This window comes from Penicillium riverlandense (genome assembly GCF_028828495.1).
Source record: "Penicillium riverlandense strain IBT 135883 chromosome Unknown utg000001l_segment0_segment0, whole genome shotgun sequence".
Lineage (NCBI taxonomy): Eukaryota > Fungi > Ascomycota > Eurotiomycetes > Eurotiales > Aspergillaceae > Penicillium > Penicillium riverlandense.
Window position 1 is genome coordinate 2002909 of NW_026643194.1, and position 26920 is coordinate 2029828.

Genomic DNA, 26920 nt, shown 5'->3' on the forward strand with positions numbered 1-26920 from the left:
TATGTCAAGGGAGAGCAAAACAAATAATGGGTATAGCTTATATCAAAATTATCCACTCGATCTAAGCACCACTACAATTGTGATAGCAAAGATACCCCCAAAGACCAGCGCAATCATGTCAACAGCCCACTGCCACCCATTGAATGGACGCCTCTCCGCTGAGAGCATGGTCGATATCTCGTCTTCTAGACGATCGCCCATGGCGGTAAATGAGAACTCCTGCTGTGCTCGCGCCTTGCCAGCAGCAGCCATCTTGTCAACCTCCTCTGGCGTCATCCCATAGAGAACCTTGTTCATGACCGCGGTCCACTCATCGACCGCATGCGCGTCTCGGAGCCAGCCCGTTTCGCCCTCGACGATTGTCTCCAGCGGACCACCGGTGTTGGACGCTAGGACCGGGAGGCCGGCTTGCATCGCTTCGACGGGCACGATGCCGAAGTGCTCGTTGATCGGAGTGTAAAGAAGGAGTTTGGATTGCGCCAGCAGAGTATCTTTGAATGCGGTGGGGACAGAGAGTAGAAAGAGAACATCAATGGAGTCGGGGATAGACAAAGCGGAAACAACCGTCTTCGAGGTAGCTGTTTGCAAGCCAAGGCCGGATGCGAGGTCGTCTAGTTCTTGGTGATATTGGACGTTTTCTTGGACGCGATTATCGTAACCGCCTATGTCAAACCAGTTAGAAAAGACGGCATCTGAATGGACGCATACGAACTTACCAGCAATTACTAGCCGCGTCCCTTTCCTCTTCTCTGCCTCCAGCCCATGGTACGCGCGAATAGCCAACGCCATATCCTTCTTCCGCTCGAAACGATTAATGCTTAGCAAGATCTTCTTGCCGCCCCAGAGTGGCTTCTCTTTCGTTTTCGTCTTGGCCGGGTTGGCAGTGGACTCCATGGGAACACATGGGTAGATAACCTCGACATCACCCAGCTGCTTCGTGCCAAAAACTTGGCCCACAACTCCGCGTGAGAACTTGGAGTTGGCAACGACCCGATCCGATGCGCTCAGCGCCCATCCCTCGAACCAGTCAAACGGAATGCGATATAATAGCTTTACCAGACGGAGGAGTGAGCTCTTCTCATCTCGTCGCGCAAGCAATTGATCCGGGAAGTGGCAGTAGAAGAGGATGCGCTGGCGGCGAGATGGCCGTGGCTTGCCGAACGTTTTAAGGACGGGCACACAGGCGGGGAGCTGGTCGACAAGAAACACGTCGTCACGGACCTCGTCCTCCACCTCGTCATTATCCTTATCTTTTTTTGCGGCAGGGAAATCAGTCCTCCCGCGCGATCTAAGCTCGTTCAACAGCGACCACGTCAAATGCAGCTGACGCAGTGAAGCCATGAGGATATGAAGTCGGCCACAGATGTGAGCAGGAAAGATGGTGTTTCCGCGCACGCGGACGTCCAGCGTCCCGTCGCGCGCCTCTTCGAAGCAGTGTGTCTTGTCGCGGTGGGAGGTGTAGATGGTGACGCGGTGGCCGCGGCTCTGCAGGGCCAGGGCGGCGTCAATGATCAAGCGCTCGGCGCCGCCGATGCCCAGATCTGGGTGAATGACGATCACATTGGCGCGAGCGGGCATGACGGGCTGAAATTGAGGACGAGGTCCGACAGGAAGTTGCGGGAGCTTGAGCTTAATGAGGCCACGGGGCGGTCATGTGATGATCTATGAGATTTCAGACACCACCAAAACATAAATAATCAATCTGTCTCTCTATCTATCCTGTGTTTTCTGCTCGATATGTTCGTTTTGTTCTTCTAGTGCTTCGGTGAACTAGTTAGCGAGCGCAGCCACCCCAACTGCCGATGGATACTGCTTGATCCGGAAAGCAACAATCCCAACTGCCGGAGCGCGCAAAATCGCCGGGCTTCAAATAGTTAATAACCCCAGCCCCTGAATTCAACGAGCCCGAAATAGCTGTACCGGCACCTGTACTCGGGGCTAGAATCCGGGGATTCGATCAGATGGCAAACAGTGGAGAGCTAAAGTTAACTAACTAGACAAGCATTGCTTGATGGAGCCAGACTCGGATCTGGCAAGCTGCCCCGATGCCGAACACCCGTCCACCGCCAGTCGGGGTGTTACTTTGGCGCTAAATGTCTTTCTTTTCTCTTGCCAGAATATTTTCCCTCAATGATACTCACCATAGATGGCCATGGGAGACGAGGAGAAGAGCCCTCCCAGCACCGACGATGCCAGCGCCGCCCCGGCTGTAGAGAATAATGCTCCGACGCATCCTAAACCCACCAAACTGTAAGTCAGGTGTGATCTGCAGTATGGCATTCCCTCTGCAAAAATTCTCCGAACTGTATGCGCGCAATACTGATAATTCCTCCAGGCGCCAAGTCATGGTCGTCTGCGCCGGCTTCATCACCATGTTCATGACCTGCGGGCAGATCTTCTCGTTTGGTGTCTACCAAGCCATCTACGAAGAAATAGCCAAAGAACCCAACACGCCATTCACAGGCGCATCTTCCGCAATCATCAGTCTGATCGGCACGCTCTCCATCGCTCTCATGTCGATGGGCGGTCCGTTCATCATGAACTGGGCGAAGCTATACAGCCCCCAGCTGGTGATCATGGCCGGCGGAGTGGTCTTCGGCTTGGGATGCATCCTCGCCAGTCTGAGCGAGTACGTCTGGGAATTCGCTCTGACGCAGGGCCTGCTCATTGGGCTGGGCGTGTGCATGGTGTACGTGCCGACCATGTCCGTTGCCCCGACGTGGTTCGACAAGCGCCGCGGGCTGGCCATGGGCATCATCATCTCCGGCTCAGCCTGCGGCGCGATGATGTGGCCGCCCGTTGTGCGCGCCATCACCGCAAGCATCGGGTTCCGCAACGCTCTGCGCATCTCCGGGTGTCTGACTGTGTTGTTCGTGCCCCTGGCCGGGTTCACGCTGCGCTGGGAGCCGAGTTTCAAGGAGAAACTCCGCGGCCAGACGGCGGGTATGTCCAAGACCACGGGGTGGATCAAGGTCCCGCTCGTGAACTGGGAGGTCGCCCAGTCGAAGAAGTTCCTGGCGCAGGCGCTGGGCTGTTTCTTGCAGTCGGCGGGCTACTCTACGCCCGTGTTCTTCACTGCTGCGTATGCGCGCTCGCTGGGATACAGCCCTTCCATGGCGGATAACTTCATCACCTGCAGCAATGCCGCGAACTTTGTCTCACGTATTCTCATCGGATATATGGCAGACAAGTGCGGCAGACTGAATGTGCTCTACCTGACGACGATTATGAGCGCCGTCGCCGTGTTTGGCTTCTGGCTTCCGTCGACATTTGTCGGGTCCACCGTTTCCATGACCGCGGCCAATGGGCTGTTCATCTTTTTCGTCATTCTGTATGGCTCTTTTGGTAGCGCGTATATCTCTCTGTTTCCCGCGAGCTTGATTGAGTTGTTCGGCGTTCAACATTTCACTTCCGTGAACGGGGCGCTGTACCTCCTTCGGGGTGTGGGCGCCCTGTTGGGAACGCCGTTGACACTGCTACTGTTACCCAGTGCGTCGGCTTTGTCAGACCCGGGCAGCTACCTGCGAGTAACCATCACCGTTGGAGTGCTGATGTTTGCGGCAAGCATGGCGACTCTGTGGGTGCGGATCGAGGGCTCTGCTGGGAAACCGTGGACCTGGAAGCTGTAATAACAGTCTGTTACATGCGTAGCTGAGCTGGATTCTGTATATTTAGCATATTTGTCCATATACATTCGACATATTCATAACTTGGAGAGAAAAGTGGAATGAGTATTCGGAGAAAAAAAAAACCAAATGCATTGTGAGATACTTCTGCTGCTATTGATCTGAGTAAACCGTCAACTATGAACGAGAGAAAGGAAATTCCAGCGGGCGATAATTTGGAAGAATTAATCAAATTTAGAGACAATAGCATATGCATAAGATAATGTCTGCCGCCCTGTGACTTGCTCTTTCCGTTTTAGTGCTCAGCCCTCGCCCCCTGAGTAGAACCAAGCGCGGCGCTAAGCGCCCTGATCTGCTCATAGAGTTTGATATAATTAAAATGGCCTAACTAGTCTACTTTGAGATGATTAAGCCGTAAGTAATCCCTGATTAGACCCTAAGCGGTACCAAGGAATTAGTTAGCTAGTGTTATGTATCAAGTGATTGACCCGAGCATGATCACTGTGCCTAAGCCCGTTCTGAGATCTACATAGTGAGTAGGAGGCTAAGCGCCCTCACGAAATCGGCCGCAGCCCGGATAGGAAAGGCCTCACTGCCAGACATTATCCTGCGTATATAGGTGAATATTGAAAATGTACAAGTGACGATTTCTAGCGCAAGCTAAAGAAACTACCAGCCGTCAGGGAGTGTGTTCATGAAAAAGCAAGCAATGAACCAAAGGATATGTAAAACCAAGAGACAATAGATGTGCAAAGGAAAGAGAGCCACCATATGGCGCTGAAATGACAGAAAAGGTATTGCAGAATTGACAGCCTCAAGAAAAAAAAAATCATAATACAGGGAAATTGAGGGGTTATTTGACCGGGGGGAATCGCAAAAAGAAAGGGCAGGGTATGAAACAGGGGCCAAGAAGGGAAAGCGTATGAATACAGCGATAACGACAGACGAGATGATCGCTTTTTGTGGGAATTAGAAGCAGTTGAGCGTGCTCTTCTTCTTCTTTTTGTTGAGAGCGTTCATCCGCTCCTCCAGCTGAGCCCGGGCGGCTTCGGCCTCCTTCCGAGCGCTGCGCTCTTCCTCAACAGTCTGCAGAGAAAGTCGGGCGGAGTTGCGCTCCTTGCGCAGAGTGGACAGCTCATCCTCAAGTTGCCACGCCTTCTTCTTCCAGCCGTCGCAGTCAGACTTGACCTTGTTGCTCTGGGTCTCCAGGTCACCGAGGGCCTCCTCCAAGGTAGCAGTCAACTGCTTCTCGGCATACAGATGCTTTTCAATGGTTCGGATACGGGCTTCCTGATCCTCGACAAGCTGGGCATTCACCAGCTCCTTGCTAGCGTGCCGAGAGCTGGGCGGAGACACGCTGCCTGCGGTGCCGTTGGCAGTTGAGGCGATGGTCGGCAGAGGGGGAGGGGAATAGCTGGCGGAGGGGATGGAAGAGAGGCCGCCGATGTGCTCTTGCGGAGGTTGGATGTGAGAGAGCTGCTGCGATCATGCGAGCCATCCTGGTTTCCACTGTTCTTGATTTGAAGCTAGAAAAACGAGGTTAGCTTATCATTCAAAACTGGTATTCAGAGAAACTCTCACCTCAAGTTGCTCAATCCGCAGGCGGTAATTTTCAATGTCCTTCTCGTAGATGGCGATCTTGGCCTTCGCATCCTCCAAAGCGTGATCCCGCTCCTGCTGGATGACGGACAGACGGTTGTTATGCTGGTCGAAGCTGTTGGTGATCTGCTCCTCCAGCTCCTCCACGAGACGAACACTCTTCTCCTTCTCGACTGTGATCTCCTGGACCAAAGCCTCCTTCTTCTTCACCAGGTCGTCCTTCTGCACAAGGGTTTCTTCCAGGGTGGCAACCAAGAGAGCCAGCTCATTCACCTTGGCGTTCTGGGTGGCGTTCTTCTTCTCCAGATCCGCAACAACAGCGTCATTATTGCTGGCTTCAAGCTGTTTGCGAAGATCGCCATTCGTATCCATCAGCTCGGCGTACTTGTCGGAGAAGTGTTGCTTCTGAGCCAAGACGTCCTGGATCTGATCGGCCAACGTCTCTGCCGTGACGTCGGAGTTGAGCAGACCAGACACAGCCTGGAGCAGCTTCACCAACTCGTCGCGAGATTCACGAATCTCCTTCTGCAGAGCAGCCATGGACTGGTCGTACTTGGCATCCTTCTCGGCAAGACGCGACTCATGCTCACTCTGAGCGGCAGCGCGAGTGCGCTCCTCCAACTCCGCCAATTGACGCGTGTGCGACTCTTGCAGCGACTCCAAGTCAGTCTTGTGCGAGTCAATGGCAGACTTTTGGGTAGAAATTTCCTGCTCGAGCTCGGCGATACGGGAGCGATGGGCGTCGGCAGCATCTCCGTCGCCTCCCTTGGAAGCCAGTTGCGCAGACAGTTCTGCCTGGGCGGCAGTATGCGACTTCTCCAAGTTGGCAATCTGTTCCAATTGGGAGGAAATGGTGGACTTGTGCCCATCAATTTCCGCGTTCAAGCCATTCACAAGCTCTTGCTGCTTGACGCGCTCGGCCTCAAGCTCCTTGGCGATGGCCTCCTTGTCAGCTGAGCTGCCTGCAGCAGCGCGCTCGGCCCGCATAGCCTCTACCGAAGCAAGTGCGGTCTCAAGCTCAGCGAGGGTGGAGGTGAGCTGCGTCTGGGAGGACTGCAGATTGCCCACGGCACTCTGGTGCTTGCCCTTCCACTCGGTCAGTTCACCCTCGAGAGCGCCAATCTTCTTCTGCTGCTCCTCCGCACCCGCGTCCAGGGCCTCGGCGGCAGCCTCCTGCGACTTCAGGAGACCGTTGAGAGTCTCAATCTCGGCCAGCAACGACTTCTCACGGTTCTCGTGGGCCATGCGGAGTTCATTGATCTGGCTCTCCTGCTGCATAACTTGCTCGCGGAGTTGCGAAACCACGGCCATATCCATGGACGAAGCGCCGGACAAGCTTGTCCGTTCGCGTGTGAGCCCAGAGATGATAGTAGACTTCATCTCCATCTCTCTCTTCACGCTCTGGTTCTCAGCCTCCAAGGCTTGAAGACGCTCGACGCGGCTGTGGATTTCATGCATAGTAGAATCCAGATGAAGCTCAAAATTTTGCATGAGCTCCGGTCGGTCCGAGAATTCCTGGATTCCAATGTTTCGCAGGGCTCCAAGCGACCGGTGAGCGCGGTCCACGCCGGACAGAAGGCTGTTGTTGGTGATACGGGTTTGGCTGGTCATGCGGCGGATCATAGGGCTCTTGAAACCAGGTGTTGTGGGAGAGCTGGCCTTGGGGCGCTGGACCTCGGCTTTGAGCCTGTCAACAAGGCTGAGAATCTCCTCGTGCTCAGACTGCAGCTGGGCGTACTTCTCAGACATGAGGTCAGCACTCTCCTGGTGGTCCGCAATCATCTTGCGCATGCTGTCAACATCGGCGGCATCTGGCGCAACCACACTCGATGCCGGTGGTGTGGTAGCGTCATCTGAAGTGTCGATCCTAGAATCTTCAAATGCTCCGCGCGAAGCAGCTGACGCCTCTGCCGAGGACAACTCCGAGGAGAGCGATTGCGAGAATGAGTGTTGTGCTCCAGACTTCGAGGTCGGAGCGCTGCCCATGTCTAAAAAAGAGACTGGACGCGAGGAATCATTCTGGGTATGAGGCGCCGGGCGGCGGCTCTCGTCCATCTTGTCCTGTCGGAGCTCGGCGAGGGCTTTCAGAGCCTCCTCGTACTTGGTCTCGAGCAGTTCGTAGTCAGTGACGGTGGTCTCATGCTGGAGACGCAGATCGAAAAGCTCCTGGGAGACAGTCTCGAGCTTGTCGGCAACAAATTTGCTCTGGGCGGGGCTGGACACTGGTTCTTCACGAACCGATACCGAGCGTCGCGCCTCCAGCTGGGTGGTCGCATCCTCCAGTGCCTTGAGATCCTCACCAGGAGCGGTCTGCTCAAGTTCCGCCGTCGACTCATCCTCGGTCTCAGGGATCGGGTCAATCAGGCCCTCATCAGACTCGGGAATAGCCGTCTCGGCAGCTTCATTAAGAACGTCCAGCGATGGGGTGTGCCTATGGTACTTGACTGGCACGGGCGACGATGTGGTCTCGGTGCCGTTCGGCCCGTCGTGCTCCTCCTCACCGTTCTGGTGCAGGTTGTCCAGCTCATTCAGCAGGTTGTCGAGCTTTCCAAGGCCGCGCTGGCGCTCAATCACATGCTCCAGGCGCATCACCTCGCGTTGCATCAGTTCCATATCTTGGTCAGCCTCCGCGAGACGCTCTTCCAAGGTCGAGATGTATTCCTCGCAGCCAATTTCGCCATCGCGGGCACGGATCAACTCCTTGCGGAGCTCAGAAATGATTGCAGCATGCTTTTCTTCGCCGGTCGAGTGACCATCAATCTTAGACTCCAATTCATGGAGGTAGGCCTCACTGCTGGCTTCGCGATCCAATAGCTTCTGAACGCGCGACTGGAGCTGTTGATTGACAGTCTCGACGTAGGCACACCTGGTCTCACGCTCCAAAAGAGTGCTCTCGGTAGTGGACAGAGACGAGCGGGTGTTGGAAAGCGAAGTCTCCAAGGTTTGGATGGTCTTCTCGTATTCAAGGACCACCTGTTCCACAGATTCGGCGAAAGATTTCGAGCGCTGCATGCGCTCAATGGAGCTCTTGCCGATGTCGCTGGTTGCATCATCCAGGTCTCCATTTGCAGTGCTATCGTCGTTGGCCATCGCCGAGATCAGCTTAGCATGCCGCTGGCTGAGCGCGTTGTAGCTTTCCTGGACGTCGAGTAGCTGGTTCTGCAGGTTGATCTCCCGTTCGTTCTTGCGTTCGCTTCGCTCCGGAGATCCTGCCTCGCGACGTCCGGAACCCTCCGAATTCCGGATCTGTTGGCGCAGGAAGGCCACTTCGGCCTTGAGCCGTTCGATCAATGCCTGCTTGTCGCCCTCGTCGGCGATCTGTTGGATGCGGGGCTTGCTCTGGATAGCTCTGGCTCGCTGCGCGTACTGGACTGTGTTCAGAGTCTCGCTGAGATGGAACTCCGCAGGGGTCACACAGGCAATCATGTATGTGATGGCGTTCCCGCCCAATGAGTCTTGCAGGAGGCGGGTCAGGCGGGAGTCACGATATGAGACGTGAGAGCCAGACTGGCGCGAAGACAGCTGCGAGATGACCTTGCCCAGTGCAGCCAGACCCGCGTTGATAGAGATACCTTCGCGAGCCCGCTCACCAGAGGCACCGGTATTCTTCAGACGTTCGCTACCGGCCAAATCAACAAAGTGGAGCTTGCTGTCCACGGTGACGGTCTCTCCGCTGGGCAACGAGTCCACTGGCATGGACATGCGCTTCTCCTTGGGGGAGCTGGTCGGATTTGAGGCCGACTTGCGCACCAGGTTCAAACTGAAGACTGCATGCGACCGAGAGGACTTGGCGTTAATTGCGGTAGAATCAGTTTGACGGATGGTGGAGCCAAAGTTGAGAGCCCCGATCAGGTCTTCGAAGCAGTTGATGTTCACTTGGTGGAGGCCAGTCAGGAGGATGCGGCCTTTGGCATCCTCACGGATGGTGACCGTGCTGCGATCGCTGACGGGAGTAGATTCTGGCAGAAGCAGGTCACGGAGTTGTTCGTTGTAGATCTAGACGTCCGATTAGCATCCTGCATTAGCCGGTGCGCCTGGTGGGAAAGGTACCTCCACATAAGTAGCCTTGAGCTGCCAGTTCTTCTCCGCATTCAACTTCCCAAAACTTGTGGCAGAGCTCATGGAATATCGCTGCGGAGTACGGAGGCCCGTTGAGCTGGAGCCATTGCGGTTGTGCTTGGGGGATCCATCCAGTTTATCAAAGAGGGCCTGGGCGGCACGGGGAATGATACCTAGACGTTGGATATTAAATTAGCCTGGGATCGGTACTAACAAGGTGCATGGCCACCCCTACCCATTGCCTCTGAATTATTTTGTTCATTGGGGCCCGAGGTGCCCATGGTGTATGATTTGCCCGCGCCGGACTGCCCGTAGGCCAGGATGGAGACATTGTATCCCTGAACAAAAGAGTTCACACTGTCACTGAGATACTCCCAGACGCCCTCCTGCTCAATGGTCTCGGGGAAAACGCGGTCGAAAACAAACAGCTTGCGGCCCTGAGGCACATCCACGGCTAGGCTGGTCGAAGCCGTGACATGCACCATGGACCGCTGGAAGCGCTGGGGAATTAACTCGTAACCAGGATCGGTGGGATTGAGCGGAGGTCGCACACGGACAGCTGCAGAACTGCAAGTTAGTGAACCGATCACACAGAGTCCTTGGGCGCATCGTCGGTGTGCGTGCGACTGTGCGACTTGCGACGCGCGATAGCAGAGGCACACACACCAAGCGATCGCGTCCAGGGGGCGGGGCCGATAAGAGAAATGTAGACATACCGACTTTGACCGCTGTCTTGCCATCTTCATCAGACGCGCGACTTCCCCCGTGTTTACTGCTGACACTCATGCGACTGGTGCTGCGCGGCGTGCGCATCATGGAACTCATGGGCCGTTGGGGCAGGCCCGTCGGTGACCCTGGAGGTGAGAGAGTCATCTCCCCGAAGTCAAAAGCCACGCCGGGTGGATGTTGGGGATGAGAAAGGTTATGCAAAGGGGAGAAGGGTAGGCATGAGGCGTGGATGGGAGAGAAGGAAGCGGGTGGTCTGGAATAATAATTGTGGAGAGGGAAAAGAGTTGGCCCCTATTCGATTTTGCCGGGATGGCAGCGGGTGTCAAATGTCAGGCACTTGGCGATGCTTCCAGCCTAGGAGAAGCAAAGCGACCAGATCAGGGGAGAGAAGGCAATCAGCAACATCCGAGGAATTACACCGAAGACTCAATGGCATTAATTGTTCCCAGAACACTTGAATCGAGAACTCTCCTTATGGTGGAGCTCTGGCCAAGCGAAGTGTTTTTGTTCCCCTGAATTGTACATCGGTGGTACAGACAAGCCATGGTTCCTTCCTCCCCACATCCACTCCTAGCCACGCCCACCACCACCATTTCATCCGTTCGTTTCAGATGCTCCTTTAGGTTATCACTAACCAGGAACGCCTGTCTCCATCATGGCCCTGAATTTACCCTCCTACGAACCCCTCCCCCCTGAGTGTATAACGGCACTAACTCCCATCATTGACAAGTCCACCGGCCGCTGCCGATCGCTTACCTATCCCAGCTAGGGACGGGCCATCCAGCCAATCCGGCAAGCCTCGCTTCCGTCTCGCTCCTTAATCCCTGCTCCCGAACGAAATGCTGATTGTCCTGCGTGAAACGCTCGAACCGGCTCCGAATCCACTTCTACCCTAACGTCTGGACTCAAAAGTCCAGAACTTGAGATCCGGTGGAGCCGAATGGATCACAGCTGCTCGTGGGCTGGACTACTGATGGACAATGGTCCTTTCTTGACCATGATCGTGAGCACCTCATAGAGCACGTCGGCGGCCGCCCTAAAGGAGTTAGCCAATGTGATCGGACAGAAATCACCCGGGTAAAAAAGAAAAGAAAAACATACATGGTGGACAGTTCGGCATTGGTGTCATATGCCGGGGCCACCTCAACAATGTCCGCTCCGATGAAGTTCAATCCATCCAGTCCACGGATAATCGTCCGTAGCTCCCGCGTAGACCAGCCGCCAGTCTCCGGAGTACCAGTGGCCGGCGCAACTATGGATTCCAAATGTTAGACATGAACGCGCCACAAGCGACACAACACGACCACTTACACGCAGGGTCCAGAGTGTCGATATCGATCGAGAGATAAACCGGATTCTCGCTCCCCACCCGGTCACGGATCTTCTTGATGATACCGTCCGTGCCAATGGTATCGATTTCGCGGGCCTCGACGATCTCAAATCCACAGTACCCATCGTTCTCATAGTCCGACGGTCCAGACAGCGTCGTGCGGATACCCGCGTGGATGTTGGTGTCGTTTTTAAGTAGGCCTTCCATCGCAGCATGATAGAAGTACGTGCCGTGGTTGATCGCGGCCACCTGGCTGGGCGAACCACCGAACACCTTGGGTTTCCAGGTGTCTCTGTGTGGGATCGGATCAGTTTTCTGAAACTCGATCTGAGTTGCACAATTTTTCTTACAGGTGACTATCAAAGTGGATCACCGTCACGGGTCCGTAGGCCTTGTTGATACTGCGTAGCAGCGGCAGAGTGATGGTGTGGTCTCCCCCCAAAGTGATAATCCGGGGAAGGGTCTTCCCAGCCCGGGACAGACCATACTGGTCGGCATCGGTGAACGGCTTGCGCATAAGCACACTGTTGTGGCCTTCTTCAATCTGCTGGATGGCCCAAGCGTTGTCATATCTGCGTTATCATTTCCCCCTCCATCAGCCGTTATCCATCAGATTGTCGATAGAGATAGATCACATACGAAGTCACCGGGATATCCCCACAATCCAAGATCCGCATATCGCTACTAAACGGATTCGCCTCCAACGGGACATTGTAGCCCCCGCTGAATCCCAATTTGCGTGAGCCTTGATGGTTCCAGACGTGACCCGACGTAAGCAATTCTGCCCGCCATAGAGAAGCAACATACTAAAGATTGAGACGGCGAGAACCTTGTCTGATCCCACTGGGTCCGAACCGTGCTCCCGGTCTGTACGAGGTACCCGTGTCAAAGGGAGCTCCTATGAACGCAATGTCGTATCTTTCAGCTTCGCTGGACAGGCATGGGAAATAGGGCAGTCGGCCGAAGGTTGAGATGCCAGAGAACACCGAGTCGGCCTGGGTGCCTCCGTCTCCGGGGAGTGTGTTGTACCACAATCCCTGGTGCGGGCCCAGCGCGATCTGGCTGTGGTCCCCATGCGCCGCGGCGAGGGTGGATAGGGCAAGAATGCCAATTGTCGAAGAAAACATTTCAGACAATGAGAGGTTCAAAGGGTTCGATTGTTAAAAAAAAATTCAATGGGCAGAGCACCAGAGCTTGAATATAGCCTGCAAGGGTCTTTATCTGGGGTATATGTAGGTCCGTTGAACTAAGGCAAGGCTCAACGATCTTCGCTGCAGATGCTTGCCCGGCAATTTCCAATACGCAATCTCTTCTCGTTACCCAAATCCGGAGGCTGATATACATTTGCCTTGCCCGCTTGATTGCAGGCTCTTGGGTCGGTATGGCCCCGGGCGCTCCGCTCGCCTTCCTAATGGAGGATCCATGTCAGGGCGCGGAATGACGACAGACAGTTGCGAAACGGAGCTTGAATCCCTAATGTCCCAAAAGGGAAGGCCGTTTGAGAGAAAACTCTCGAACGAGCTGAGCGCGCAGATAAGATAGGGCAGTTGGTGATGTTCCGACAGAAGCTTATCAGCTGGAGATGATTGGCGAAAACACCATGTATAGCTCTGTTATCTCCAATGCTCCGACAGCGGAGTGGACAATGGACTATGCAATACTCCGAGGAAAAGCGAAAACATACTTCGAATTCTGGGGCTTGATTCCGTAACGGCGGATTATATGCAGGATTCCCACTATCTGCTCCGTCATAGCTGTATTCGTAGTCCCGCATCAACTGGGCTGCCACCGAGTATTGACGATTCCGCGGTCGTCGCTAATACATACAAAAGTAGAAATCCATATCTTTCGAGGGCTTTGGTTTGTCCATCTACATTCGCGTGCGATAGTTTCCCACCTACCGACACAGGCAAGATGACAGATTCGAGTGGCTCGGCGCCAGACGAGTATACTTCATTACTTCCCAAGCTCCCAGACCATGATCCGGCATGGAATCAACACGAAAGTGACTGCGAGAGGACCAACAAATCCTCTAGGGGTCTTTTTCTCTCCGAGTTCTGGCTGTTACTGAAGAGTTCAATTCCGGTAATCCTGGCATACACTCTCCAGAACAGCCTCCAAACCGTCTCCGTGCTCATTATCGGCCGCTCCTCTCCCGAGAACCTAGCCGTCAGCGCATTCTCCCAAATGTTCGCCATGGTCACAGCGTGGATGATTGGGCTAGGCGGCACGACAGCCCTCGATACACTAGCCTCTTCGACGTTCACGGGGAGTTCCAACAAACATGACTTGGGGATCTTGCTCCAGAGGGGATTCTTGGTTCTGGGCCTTTTTTATGTCCCAGTGGCTATCCTATGGGCGTGCTCGGAGCCGGTATTTCTCTTTCTCGGACAGGATCCGCAATTGTCGCGCGATAGTGCGAGGTTTCTCACTTGTCTTATCCCGGGAGGGCTGGGGTATATATATTTCGAGCTGATGAAAAAGTATCTGCAAGCACAGGGTATGGGATCTAGCCGATCATCAATTGACACTGCTAACGACGAACTAAACCCAGGCATCATGAGAGCAGGAACGTACGTCCTCTTGGTCACCTCCCCGCTCAACGCTGGCCTCAACTATCTATTCTGCTACACGTTCAAGATCGGCCTCTTAGGCGCTCCCCTTGCAACCGGTCTCTCGTACTGGATATCCTTTGCACTGCTGGTGCTATACTCAAAGCTAGTCGCCGGATCCGAGTGCTGGGGCGGCTGGTCGCGAGATGCATTCCAGAACCTGGGCACATTTGCCCGGCTCGCGCTCCTTGGATTCGTACACGTCGGCACGGAGTGGTGGGCCTTTGAGATCGTAGCACTGGCAGCGGGCCGACTGGGCACGATCCCCCTTGCGGCGCAGAGTGTCATCATGACGGCTGACCAGGTGCTCAACACGATTCCGTTCGGTATCGGCGTCGCGACGTCCACTCGCGTTGGTAATTTGCTGGGATTGCGGAATGGCGTTGCAGCATCACGCGCGGCGCATACGTCTGCTGTTCTCAGTATGGTTGTTGGCGGTGCTGTGCTGGCATTGCTGATGGGCACGCGACACGATTTTGCAAAGATCTTCAACGATGATGCCGGCGTTGTGAAGCTGACTGCTGAGGTTCTGCCCTATGTGGCTCTGTTCCAGATTGCAGATGGGCTGAATGGAAGTTGTGGGGGGAGTCTGCGTGGGATGGGGAGACAGCATGTCGGCGCGCTGGTCAATATCGTGAGTTACTATTGCGGTGCGCTGCCGCTGGGTATATGGTTGGCGTTTCATGGTTGGGGACTGAAGGGGCTGTGGGTGGGACAGTGTATTGCTCTTTATCTGGTAGGGTTCCTGGAGTGGATTATCGTGGCTCGTAGTCAGTGGGAGGTCGAGGTGCGCAAGGCATTTTTACGGATGGATGTTCATGACAGTTTGGAAGCTGGCTTTGAGACATAGAGGAAGTCCCTACTGTAGGGTACCTACTTTGACGCAACGATGCATAAAGTTTGTACACTTCGGGCGCTGGAAGTTGGGATACGGATACGAAAAGCTTTTCAACTACACTAGAGATAGGTAGAAATGCGGCTGTTGATGGTCTCAAAACCAATTATTTCGGTCTCAATTTCTCATAACCTCACATTCCATACGACAATCTTCTTGATCACTGGTTGAATCCTATTGTTGTTCAGTTTTAGGCTAGACCAAATGTAGAAGGACATAACTGAGCCAACAGGCCAGTTTGTTACATCATTGCAGTATAAAGTCAATTACCTTATCGTTTAACTACTATGCTTAATAAAGCATAAACGAATTGTTAGTTGGTTATCAATTGTTGCAGGGATCTTATCAGGACTAGCGGGGAAGACAAGGGCCGATGAGAAGGTTCTCCAGATATTGACCAAATTCGGAAGGTTGATAGAGTCAAGTCTGAAGCCATTTTGCTGACGGCAAAAGAGCTACAGATAGTTCAAGATAGAGAAAGTTGTTACAAGTTTCATTCTCCTTATGAATTTGTTCACAAATCGTTATCATTCCGCCAAGCAGGATCTTGGTCTGTTTTTGGAGAGAGAGAGCTACTTGATGAGACCACAAAATGGAAGCTGACCAGCGGCAAACTTAACATAAATCCCTTGTTTTGCGTAATCAACTATGCACGACAATCTATTCTGAAAACCTAGGAATTTCTACTATGTCATGGCTGTTGCTGGCTTCGAACATAACACGGATCTAGACCTTTACCCCAGAACTGGTCTCGATACCCCAGCATACCGTTATCAACGCCCCGGAAAATAACCAAAACAGTCGACGTGACTGTTATCGGTCTCACGATCCTGCTTACCCCTGCTGAACCTAGGAGGGCACTTGGGTCTTATCTTCAAGCCCTTATCGCCGTTGTATGCCTGCTGATTGGTGCAATCTAGCCTGCAGTAAGTGGCTCTAGCTCGGACCCCTGCAACTCTGATAAGCCGCGTCTTTAACCTGCAGGTCCGTCGATGATGCATTTGGCTCGGAGTTGTGGTACTTGGAAGTTGCAGTGGTTGGATCTACTCGCCATCAGTCATTCAAAAGAGACGTAAATGCTCCAATAATCGAAAAATGGACATGTAGAGATTTGTGCAAAATGCAATAGGAATACAAATATCTTGTGAGATAAATAGAATTATTTTAAGCTATGACGCACATGCGTTCCGCCGCCAAAGATTCTCGACTGATAAGCCTCGCACTGGCATCTGCACTCCGCGGGATATTTAGGAAACAGGGATACGCGTAGCTTGCATGGATATATCCGAGTAATGACCCTTCTTGGTATAAGCATTGCGTACTTCGCTCTCTTAAGCTTAGGTTTGGTTGCATCGTCACGCAAACCGGACCGTCTCTCCAACAATGGAGGAAACAGATATGAGTGAGAAACAGAGCACTGATGAGAAAAGCCGCCAAAGCAATGGCCTTTCCACACCCAAGGATGAGACATCCACCCCAATTGAGGGTATCCAGATTGCCTGTCATGCTGTCGACAAGAATGGAATCAAGCTCCATCCCCAGCCAACTTCTGATCCACTAGACCCATTGAATTGGTCAACTCTTCAAAAACATGCTATATTGTCGGCAGTTATGCTCAAGTGAGTGTTAAAAAGCACAGCTAGAATTTTATGTCGCAAGAATCAGTTCATTGGTATACTAACTCACCCTTTCATCAGGTATTTTCTATTTACATATCTGACAACGACCACTGTCTCATCGTTTCCAGAAATCCAAACTCAATATGATATCAACTACTCCCAAGTAAACTGGACTGTCGCCGTGCCGGCTTTAGGGCTAGCAGTCGGCCCACTCGTGTGGTCATCCCTCGGTGACATTTATGGTCGCCGGATCATTTTCATCATTGGGACCACAATTGCTCTAGTCTCAACAATTGGCGCAGCGGTTGCTGATACATATTCCGGATATATGGCTGCTCGATTCTTTCAAGGGTTCGGGGTGAGCCCTGCTTCGACGGTTGGAATGGCAGTTGGTATGTTTGCGTCTGGAGCAGAATAGACGAAGCTTAGCTGACGATCCATCATGGCACAGTCAATGATTTATTTTTTGATTATGAGCGTGGTCAAAAGCTCGGCCTGTGGGTGCTGGCATTGGATTCTGGACTTCTTCTTGGTCCGACCTGTGAGTTATTAACTGCCGGCAGAAACAGAACTGTATTGAACGTAGATTGACACTCCATCGCAGTTGGTGGCTTTTTGAATCTTGTCAGTGCCGCGTGGATCAATTGGTTCAACGCCATTCTTTTCGCCGCTTTGCTAGTTCTGGAGCTTGCCTTCATGCCGGAGACACTATACCCACGAAACAAGATGCTGCAGCATATGCCACGTCTTGACAACAACAAGACAGTCACAGTGGATATTGAAAAGCTTCCTGGTCAAGATAGCAGATTTACAGTACAGGACACTCTCGCCGACATGCCTCGGACAAAAAAGCTGCCTTTCCTAAACGTGCGACCAGTGCCTGGCATGCGTCACCCGAAGCCTTGGGACTATATCACCCGTTTCTTCCTCACATTCCAGCTCCCCGTTGTCGCAATTGCGGTCCTTGGATACGGCTTCGTGTGGTACTGGTGGGTTCTCTCGGTCATCACAATGGTACCTGCCGCATACGCAAGCTACTCTCCTCTGATCCAGGGCCTCTTGTTCCTGGGATTACTGATGGGAACCGTTCTGTCAGAAATTTGTTGCTCTGGTAGACTGAGTGACTATATTGTTAAGAAGTTGAGCAAACACAATGGAAATGTGCGCGTGGCCGAGATGCGACTGTGGCTGGCATATCCGGCGATATTGATCACGGCCAGTGAGTTTTCCGCTTGTGATTACTTGTTGACTAGACTGACAAATATTGCAGTCGGGTTGATTCTTTGGGGAGTCAGCATTGACAAGAATTATCACTGGATGGTGGGCCAGGTCGCCTTCTTCCTATGTACGTGCTCGCGGGACGATATGAACCCACGAAGAGTTACTGACCAGCTTCCAGTTGCTGCAGGAATCCAGATCGGCAATACGGTGACTAGCAGCTATATCGTGGATTGCTATCCATTGCAATCAACCAGCGTCATTACGTTCTATGCCGTCTTCCTTAATCTGAGCGCGTTTATCAACCCGGTAGGATATACCCCTGTATAAAAGTTGCGGAGTGTTGCTGACTCTTGTTGGTTTTCAGTTCTTTATTGCCTCTTGGGAAGCATCTTCGGGCTGGACCTGGACATTTACTGCGCAGGCGCTCATCGTCCTGGCTGGTGGTGGTCTGTTGTTTGGGCTTCTACACCGATACGGTGCCTGGATGCGGGCCAAGGCACCACAGCCCTCGTGGGTCAACTCGGAGTTTGACTCGGAGCTTTGACTTTGCTACGAATGGTTTTACACATTTTCCTTGCGGTAATATGGCTTGATAATATACCCTCTCTATTCAAAAAACTCCACACCCACGGAGTCTTGTACAAGACATGTTGGTCTATTGTGAATTCTGCTACTTCCAGGAATGTGGACGTCTAATGACCGATTCCACAGCGCTCACTGTCAAAATATCATAAGAATAGAAATGCAAGTCTATCAACGAAAGAAGATGTGTGAAACAATGTGCTTAAAATGCCAAGGAAGAAGGATAACCGAAAAGATTTTGGGCAATTAATGCCAGAAGAAAGCAAAAAGGTATAATAAATAAGCAAGCGGGCATGCGTGGATACTTAAGCCTTTTCACTTGTCTCACCCAGAATTTGCGACACACTGGGCGTGTCCGCACCCTTGAGGTAGTTCTCGATCTCGCCGATCTGTTTGCCGCCCTGAATCCAACGCTCACGGTAGGCGTTACGGCGCTGCTCGGCCAGTGCATTCAGAGCAGGCCAGTAGGTAGCATGATCGTACCGAAATTCGACATCACCGCCCACGTTCTTCATGAGCTGGCTCGGCGGGACGTGCTGAGTGAGGTCCTCATTAAACTTGAGCTTTGTTCGGGTTAACGGGTCGATGAACGGGGTGATCAGCTTGAAGAACCCCCAGATAAGCCACGGCACTGATTGATTATAAAGTTAGTCAAGCAAGCCGATTGGAATCTATGCCCACTACTCACCATTGATGACTAGCGCACGACCGAGTCTCTCTGGGTAATGATTTTGCAGAATATGGAGGGTCTGTTTCCCTTGGCCCACCGAGGCATTTTGGCCCGAGCTGGTCTCACTGAAATTCACCAGCAGCGCGAGGGTCTCCTGGTCAGGGCCCATGAGATCAATGACCCGCTCCAGCATGAACACGAGATGCTCCACCTGGCGATCACTCTTCTCCGTGTTCTGCTTACTCGGCAAGAGGTACAGACAGGGCCGGCCGTGAATGTCAAAGCCCAGAATAACTTGCTTGCCCGTCTCGTTTTCGACCGAGATATAGTCCGGTGTCAATTTCTGGATCCCGTATTCTCGGCGCCACGTCAGTGTGCGCTGGAGGCGGGCCTCGGCCTCGGCCACGCTCCACTTGGTTGCGCGCAGATATCGAAGGAGACATTCGCGGGTCAACCACATGCGTTCGTCGTCAGTGATCGGGGCGGTTGCGGAATTCTTCTCGGAGGTTGTCGGGACCGTAGTCCATGACTTGACTGTCTTGAGCACAGCGTCATATTTGGATTGCTGATCGGGGGTCAATTGCGCTGGTGCTTCCGGTTTGGCGTTGTCCAGTGGTTTGAGGAACGGCTTCTGAATGAGACCGTCGGCGGCGGAGGTTGGAAGGTTCAATTCGGCGGGGTCCGCAGTCTGCTTCGTCGCAGCCGCAGTCGCAGCAGTTTCGGCCTCGGCGTTGTCACCTTTGGTGTATGGTGGAGGCGCCGCAGCGTCAGGGGCATCGACAGTCATTGCGATCTCGGTGTATGTACAGATTTAAGAGTGAGATCGAATTGACTGGATCGGCACACCCTGACCCACCGGCTTGACTAATCGGCTCTACGCGTGGTGGTCACGCGCGTCGCGTCAACCCTCTTCAGTCAATTAATCAAATCAATTAATTCACTCTTCGATCCTCGTTGAGCAACCATGGCCGACACAGCCGCAGAGCTCAAGGAGCTATTCGCAGCTTCCGCTCCCGGTGGCCTGCCTGACGATGTCCTCGCCGAGCTCCAGTCGATTCTGCGCGTGCACTCGATCACCGCGGAGGAACTCTTCTACAAATGGGAGTCCTACAGTATCAAGATGGGCGAGGAGGTCAAGTTGAACTTGGAGACAGTGCGTGCATTCAAGCAGGATGTGCAAGAGGCCCTGGAGCGTGAGACTCGCGGCAAGACCGGCCGCCAGGACCAAAAAAGGAGTACTGTCACGGCGACCCCGCGTGCTGGCGCGGGCTCTGATATGTTTGGGATGTATGTAGTAGTTATACAGGTGCTGTCGGATTCGCGGAGCTGACTCTATCCTATAGGCTGGACCAACTCACGCCCAATGCCGCGAATGGTCGCGCCCTGAACGGAGCCAATGGTTCTGTGAAGCGCAAGGCCGATTTCTCCTCCCCCGCCACCCCGAGGGTAGGTAAGGTGACGAAGAATGAATCACCAATTGGGGTGAAAACCCCAGGTTCTGCAGTCAATGGTGATGCCGGAGGTGGAATGAAGTATGTCATACCCTGGCTATACGGGGCAAGAATACTAACAGATGTTGAAGACCGGTGTCGTTTGCCGAACGGACAAATCCCGGTCAGACATTGGAAACCCTGAATGCGCATTTACCGCTCCCAGAAGCTCCTATCGCTCCATTCTCGGAGGCGCGCATTCGACCCACGGCGAACACGGACCTCAAAAAATTCGGATATAAGCCCATGGGAATGCGATTATCGGAGGCATCTGAGATTCTGGACGACCGAATCGATGAGTTCGCCGCGATCCTGCAAAAACAATACGACTCGGATGACATCAACTTCGGAAGCGCTGCCACCCAGAGCACGAGCGAGATCATTGCAGTGGGACGTATTGCTTCGGATAGTCTAGAGGGCAAACTGAACCCGGCTTCAATGGTTCTCGAGACATCGCGCCGAACGGGGGCAGGGAGACGTGTTCCTCTGAAAGTCGACTCGGTGCCCTCGGTGAACTTCTTTCCCGGGCAAATTGTGGCTCTTCGTGGCATCAACCCCTCGGGTGACTACTTTACCGTCAAAGAGGTCCTTCCCATGCCTCTCTTACCGCCAGCAGCATCCTCAGCCGTGGCTTTGGATGGCATCAATGAACGTCTGGATGGAGACGCCAACCCGCCACTAAACGTCACGGTGGCAGCTGGGCCGTTTACGGCAGACGATAACCTGGACTTTGAGCCGTTGCAGGAGCTCTGCCAAAAGGCAGCAGATAACTACGCGGACAGTCTGGTGTTGCTAGGTCCGTTCCTAGACATTGAACACCCGCTGCTCTCAACGGGTGATTTTGACCTTCCAGATATCAAGGGTCTCGACCCGGACACGGCCACTCTCGCCACTGTCTTCCGGCATCTCATTTCGGCACCACTATCACGGCTTGCCGCGGCAGTGCCCAGCATCACGATCGTCCTGGTGCCATCCGTGCGCGACGCCTTAAGTCGGCACGTATCCTGGCCGCAGGAGCAACTCCTCAAGAAAGAGCTCGGTCTGCCCAAGCAGGTCCGCATGGTCTCCAACCCGGTTACACTGTCATTTAACGAGGTTGTCGTCGGCATGTGCTCCCACGACGTGCTCTCCGAGCTGCGCCGCGAGGAAGTCCTGCACGGCCGGCCCGTCGAGGGCAACCTGCTCACGCGTCTGCCCAAATACCTCATTGAACAACGGCACTTCTTTCCCTTGTTCCCACCAAGTGCACGCTCGAACCTGCCCAAGCCTACCACCGACGCCGGCCTGGCTACCGGCGCGATGCTGGATCTGCCCTACATGAAACTGGGAGAGTGGTGGAATGTCCGGCCGGACGTATTGATTGTACCGAGCATGCTGCCACCGTTTGTCAAGGTATGTGTCTTCCCCCCCCCTCCCTTTCTCTCTTTTTCAATCGACATTTCTTGCTAACACCTTCTCAAGGTCGTCGATAGCGTCTTGGTCATCAACCCGGGCACTCTATCCAAACGCCGCGCTGCAGGGACCTTCGCGCAAATGGCTGTCCACCCACGGCTGGTCGGCGAGGATGAACGCGAGCAGAAACAACTGGGCCATAAGCTCTACGAACGGGCCCGGGTGGACGTCAACCGGATCTAGTTCTGGCTAATGTGACATGTACGTATCTCTTTTTCGCATTATGCTGGGCGTTGGTGGCGCAAGGCAATTTGCGGCGGTATCACAGTCAGACTGAATTTGGATCCGATCTGAATTCCTAGTAAAGTGAAATGAAAATGAATCACGAACTCGATCCTAGTCCCTCTACTAGTAATCCAGCGGGTATCTGATATGGAGTAAACACGCAACCCCACAACCTAAAGACTCCGATAATGCAAACCAACCCCAATAAAAAGGAAAAAGAAAGTCGAGTCATCGAAGACAAATAGTCCTCCGGCCACCCATCCTCCTCCCAGCACTCCTCACTCTCACAGCAGGTGCAGCAGCCGACGCCGCACCACCACCACTCCCACGCAGCGTAGCCCCAGGCCCTGACCCAGCACCAGTAGTAGTATTATTATTCCCACCACCAGGACCACCAATAGCCGCCCCGCCACCATGCCCCTGCCCCCTCACAAGAGCCTCAAGGCCCAAATCCCTCCAGACAGCCTCCCTCCTCCGTTCCATCGCGCGCGTGATTCCAAACGCAGCATGCTGATCAGGCACGACATCATCCTCATCTTCTGGGTTAGGTGGCTGGTATTGCGGCGGGACATAGATTTCTTCAACTGGTAGGAAGGAGGGGATTGTTGCGGGTGAGGACGAGCCGTAGGTTGCGCTGTTTGCTGCTGCCGCTGCGGCGGCGGCGGCAGCGACGGCGGCGGCTTGCGCGGTGGACGTAGTTGAATTGAGATTGTGTGAGGATGCGGCCGCGGCTAGGGAGGCTGGGGAGGCGTGGGGGCGTGTAAATTCTTCGAAGAGGTCTGCTAGGCGGGGCTGGTGCATGTGAAGGTGGGTGGCGGAGGAGTCTTTGCTCTGTGTAAAGGTTAGTTATGGGTACAGGATGGTTTTGGGATGGACTGATGGAGGGAAGGCACCATTTTGAATGTCTGGAGGGGATGAGTTGTGGGAGAATGTAGAGTTGAAGAGAGAAGTGAAAGTCGACGTCTTTGTTTATCTTTCGATTCTAGCCAGCAGAATTTCCTCGCCGCCCTCAATTCCGCCCACCAACCATCGCTCGGTCTATATGTACTCTACCTGTGAGAGTCTTCGGGCGAGCCCTTGACAAATCAGGCTCGCACGGTGGACCAAATCGCCGCTGTAGGCTAGACAACGACATCCCATGTTATAGAACCTAGGGTACCGTTGAGAGGAAACGGTTATTCTCATTTGAGTAATAATGTTGGTGTTGAACTTCACGCAAGTCCAGCGAGATCTATGTATCTTGCTCACGATAGATTTTGGCGTGTAGTACCTCCAGTGGAGCATTTACACGGTAGTCCATGACTTCGTTTAGATCGCCCAAGAAGTAGCAAGCAACACAAGCGACGACACCGAAGGGCGCTGCAATAATAAATACAACTCTTAGACCATCGGCATATGCCTGCTTCAAGGCGTGAAATCCTGCCTCGATAACAGTGGGATTCACCCCACCAACCTTCTGCAGGGCTGCTGTATTTTGGGAAGAGAGCGCTTCAACGAAACCGCCGAGAGAAGACTTCGGAAGACCCGCTTGTAAAGCTGCCTCAGCGACATAGCTCGGGATATACTTCTCAAGACGGGCATTGAGGGCGACAGAGGCAACAGCAGTGAAAAAAGCGGCGGCAATTGCTCTAGAACATGTTGTCGCCGCAGTTGCTGTCGCTATAAGATGGTGTGGGGTGGAAAGCTGGACGCCAGCAATGACAAGAACCAGCGGTGCACCGAAGCCAATCCCAGCCAGCCCGGCGAAGACCAATGCGGTCGTGCTGTCATTGGGCTGGACCGTTGCTAGTCCAACAACACCGCCAGTGAGGATAAGGAACCCGACGAATAGTGGGAGTCGAATGGTTTTGAATCTACTGCTCGTATAGCCATAAGCGACGGTAGCGAAGCCGCCAGCAACCCAGAAAGGTAGTTCCCGGACAGTTTCTAGGAATGGGTCCGTCTCAAAGAGAGTAGATGTCCTAATTAACAGTTTATTAGCAAAATTGGTCGAGGCAAGGACAGGGATCCAAAGGGCAAAAACACATAAGAAAGATAAAGACTTACAAAACAGGGTAGAAAATTATGTAGGCGAAAAGCAGAACGCCCTCGATGAAGATTAGGCCTACGCAAATGGCAAAGGTAAGTCCGCCATTCTTTCCACCTCGGAAAAGATCATGGTGGAGGATCCCAGTCTTAGTAAACTTCCACTCGTATATCCCGAAAGCGATGAGTGACACGATGCCGATGATCAGTGTCGCGAGAACGGGAGGAGCAGCCCATTCATAGATGCCACCCCCTAAATTGAGTCCAGTCAATAGCAGCGAGAGCCCCGCAGTAAGAAAAAGGAATCCAGGGAGGTCGAGTCGACCAATCTTTTGCCAGAAGGACAAGTGGTCCAACCGTGTGTGTCTCTTCGGCGGTCTATAGCCGAACAATAGCCCGAAAGCTGACATTCCCCAAAGAGCCATTTGGATCCACTAAAATAGGAATAGGTCGGCACTATATCTCAAGTTGAAGAGCAAGGAGGCTCACATAGAAATTACGCCAACCAGTATGGGGATTCGCTTTTGTGAGAGCGCCGATGATAAGTGGGCCGGTGCAAGCGCCAATGGCGGCCGCAATATTGATGAATGCTTGGACCACTATAAAGTATTTGCATTAGTTTCTCTGGTATTATCTTTCAACTTGACTGTATGCTCACTAGGCCTCCATTTCCTCGGCACGATTTCGCTAGGAATGCAATATGCCAAGGGAACTGTGGCAAAGCCAAAGCCAATTAAGGTTTGGGCAACAATAAGCCGGTAGATGCTTTGGGATCCGGGAGCAATTGATGCGCCAATGAAGGAAATTATAGCAGGGCCGACAAGGAGCGCCTTTCGAGCCTGAAATGTGTCGGACGCGGAGGAGATAAGGGGCGCAAGGACGGCTTGCACGAGGGAAAGTGAATTAGGCACCCATGTACCAACGACCGTGTTGTTGAGATCTTTCTCGATGTAAGAAAGCTAAAGAGTGTAAGAGTCAGTCTAGCGGCTGGGTAGGGTAAGCTTCCAACGTACTCCCGCTGGCGGCCCTAGAAGTCCAAAAACCTGGACTAGATTCAAAAGAAACATTGCGGCTAGAGCGACATACGTCCGCGCATGGAGCTCAGGTTCCTCATCAGTATCGTATTCAATGTTCGCTTCAACAGAATCGGCGGTGTTTTCCAAATGTTCGATCCTCTGGGGAGACTTTTCGTCGCCTGGTAGACTGAAATCCCCAGAGTTGACTGTGGAAGCCATTATAAGGTACTGGCTCGAATGGCACGGTAAATTGAGTGGGCTATTATGTCTGAAATTAGATAATTGGGCTTGATGAGGAAGAGTCATCCCTTTATAGTTCTCTCTCGATCGCCCAGGTTTTTGGCAGCTATCAGGAGCTTCCCCGGGCCTTCCCCGCAAATTGTACGTCCCACACTTTCCCCGCATATAAAATTAGACCTTTTGGCATACACTGATTCATTCCCATCCTAGATGAGTCTACGATGAATTTCCTTATGGTAGTGATCTGGCTGTGCTTTTTTAGGATTACATCCTATCTCGATCGATAGCGCTACCGCGTCCCACAGTCTAAATTTAATTCGTATCCGAGCTCAGGCACAACTGATGGTTAGGTCTTTCGATGTAGATTTTCAGCGGTCCCGCTATTCCTACCCTCCTCAGCGTATGCAAAGTATGTCAGGCCATGCAGAAAGTTTCACTTTGGCAAAACCTGTCATCAGTTCTAATAAATATGAAAAATTGTATTATAGCCAATGGGTTCTACTCTTTACTTGTTGCCAATTCAGTCCTCGTCCGGTAGATAACTGTAAGTCGCCTTGTAAAAAGCGCCGGTTACGTTCCTTTTTCTCAAATAAGAAGTTCCAGTACCATACATTCTCATGTTTCTAGCATGATGTCCCGCATCATATTTTGGCCCACGGCGTAGTGGCGAGTATGGTACCGAATCCATGTAAGGATCAACAACAAGCAGGCTGAGTATGAGAGATTAGATCTGTCCAGTGATATGATACGAGATAAATGAAATAGCCCTTACGCCTTCACTATTTCAACTAAGATGCGGACATTTAAGTGATCCGCTGTCTCGTCCTCTCCCCTATCCTTCCCCGCACACCCGGACGCCTCTCTCCAGAGGCACCACAAACCAGTGTGCGGGACCTATGACTGTAGTACATAATTAGTTGGAATGGAATAATTTGTCTCACGACCCTCACCCCATAGAGGATCAGGTTTAAGAATCACGACCTAGGAACCTCTATAGTCCGAATCGAGGTGCGGTTCGTCAGGCTGACCCACGCTCCATGGCGAGGCTAGATTATTTAGGATAGGTTAGCTAAAAAATTCTAGTTCAACTAGGATACATGTATCACTACGATAGCAACCAAATTCGGCCTCACTAAGCGCACTAGGTTCACCGTAAACAATATAGAAGAATTGAAGCCGTACGAAGGTTAAGCTTCTCTAGAAGGAATTCACCTATACCAATAGAAGGCTAGGTCTATCAACTACCCAACTGCGATGACTAGGATCCTGGTGAAAAGGGCCCTGAAAATGGCCTCCAAGATAGCCCTTTTTGATGCCCGATTTACCATCGCCTAGCGTTGTGGTGTACTTAGTTGGCATTGTAAATAAATATTACTGTGTTGAATGGCCAATATCTATGCTGATGATACCATTGGGTTGAATAATAGCTAGCTCATTCATTCATTTGCCACCTCTAAAAGTCCCGCGCGTATATCCCGAACCCAGACACCTCCGAAAAAAGAAAAAGTGAGATATCAAGTCGAGGCCGTT

At 52.8% G+C, this 26920-nt stretch overlaps 9 protein-coding genes across 9 annotated transcripts; 4 read left to right on the plus strand and 5 right to left on the minus strand.

Moving 5' to 3' along the window:
- Positions 1 to 48: 48 nt before the first annotated feature.
- N7474_000821 (GDP-Man:Man(1)GlcNAc(2)-PP-dolichol alpha-1,3-mannosyltransferase) lies at positions 49 to 1578 on the minus strand (the record flags this gene model as incomplete). Its single annotated transcript, XM_057192236.1, has 1 exon — positions 49 to 1578. One exon carries the CDS (start codon positions 1576 to 1578, stop codon positions 49 to 51), a length of 1530 nt encoding a protein of 509 aa, XP_057057189.1.
- A 574-nt stretch (positions 1579 to 2152) lies between these two features.
- Positions 2153 to 3629, plus strand: N7474_000822 (uncharacterized protein; the record flags this gene model as incomplete). Its single annotated transcript, XM_057192237.1, has 2 exons — positions 2153 to 2250; positions 2336 to 3629. 2 exons carry the CDS (start codon positions 2153 to 2155, stop codon positions 3627 to 3629), a joined length of 1392 nt encoding a protein of 463 aa, XP_057057190.1.
- A 966-nt stretch (positions 3630 to 4595) lies between these two features.
- On the minus strand, positions 4596 to 10109 carry N7474_000823 (uncharacterized protein; the record flags this gene model as incomplete). Its single annotated transcript, XM_057192238.1, has 5 exons — positions 4596 to 5105; positions 5208 to 9221; positions 9276 to 9457; positions 9520 to 9843; positions 10001 to 10109. The coding sequence occupies 5 exons, from the start codon at positions 10107 to 10109 to the stop codon at positions 4596 to 4598; spliced, it is 5139 nt and encodes a 1712-aa protein (XP_057057191.1).
- An 849-nt stretch (positions 10110 to 10958) lies between these two features.
- N7474_000824 (agmatinase) lies at positions 10959 to 12470 on the minus strand (the record flags this gene model as incomplete). The annotated part of the gene is made up of 6 exons (XM_057192239.1): positions 10959 to 11049; positions 11115 to 11265; positions 11325 to 11635; positions 11694 to 11915; positions 11983 to 12124; positions 12188 to 12470. 6 exons carry the CDS (start codon positions 12468 to 12470, stop codon positions 10959 to 10961), a joined length of 1200 nt encoding a protein of 399 aa, XP_057057192.1.
- Positions 12471 to 13257: 787 nt separating this feature from the next.
- On the plus strand, positions 13258 to 14805 carry N7474_000825 (MATE family efflux transporter; the record flags this gene model as incomplete). Its single annotated transcript, XM_057192240.1, has 1 exon — positions 13258 to 14805. The coding sequence occupies one exon, from the start codon at positions 13258 to 13260 to the stop codon at positions 14803 to 14805; it is 1548 nt and encodes a 515-aa protein (XP_057057193.1).
- A 1428-nt stretch (positions 14806 to 16233) lies between these two features.
- On the plus strand, positions 16234 to 18234 carry N7474_000826 (uncharacterized protein; the record flags this gene model as incomplete). Its single annotated transcript, XM_057192241.1, has 7 exons — positions 16234 to 16469; positions 16548 to 16861; positions 16921 to 17010; positions 17074 to 17688; positions 17740 to 17814; positions 17869 to 17996; positions 18055 to 18234. 7 exons carry the CDS (start codon positions 16234 to 16236, stop codon positions 18232 to 18234), a joined length of 1638 nt encoding a protein of 545 aa, XP_057057194.1.
- A 343-nt stretch (positions 18235 to 18577) lies between these two features.
- N7474_000827 (CRAL/TRIO domain protein) lies at positions 18578 to 19729 on the minus strand (the record flags this gene model as incomplete). Its single annotated transcript, XM_057192242.1, has 2 exons — positions 18578 to 18903; positions 18961 to 19729. The coding sequence occupies 2 exons, from the start codon at positions 19727 to 19729 to the stop codon at positions 18578 to 18580; spliced, it is 1095 nt and encodes a 364-aa protein (XP_057057195.1).
- A 177-nt stretch (positions 19730 to 19906) lies between these two features.
- Positions 19907 to 22067, plus strand: N7474_000828 (DNA-directed DNA polymerase alpha subunit POL12; the record flags this gene model as incomplete). The annotated part of the gene is made up of 4 exons (XM_057192243.1): positions 19907 to 20229; positions 20286 to 20474; positions 20525 to 21824; positions 21894 to 22067. 4 exons carry the CDS (start codon positions 19907 to 19909, stop codon positions 22065 to 22067), a joined length of 1986 nt encoding a protein of 661 aa, XP_057057196.1.
- Positions 22068 to 22337: 270 nt separating this feature from the next.
- Positions 22338 to 22910, minus strand: N7474_000829 (uncharacterized protein; the record flags this gene model as incomplete). The annotated part of the gene is made up of 1 exon (XM_057192244.1): positions 22338 to 22910. The coding sequence occupies one exon, from the start codon at positions 22908 to 22910 to the stop codon at positions 22338 to 22340; it is 573 nt and encodes a 190-aa protein (XP_057057197.1).
- Between the last annotated feature and the right edge of the window lie 4010 nt (positions 22911 to 26920).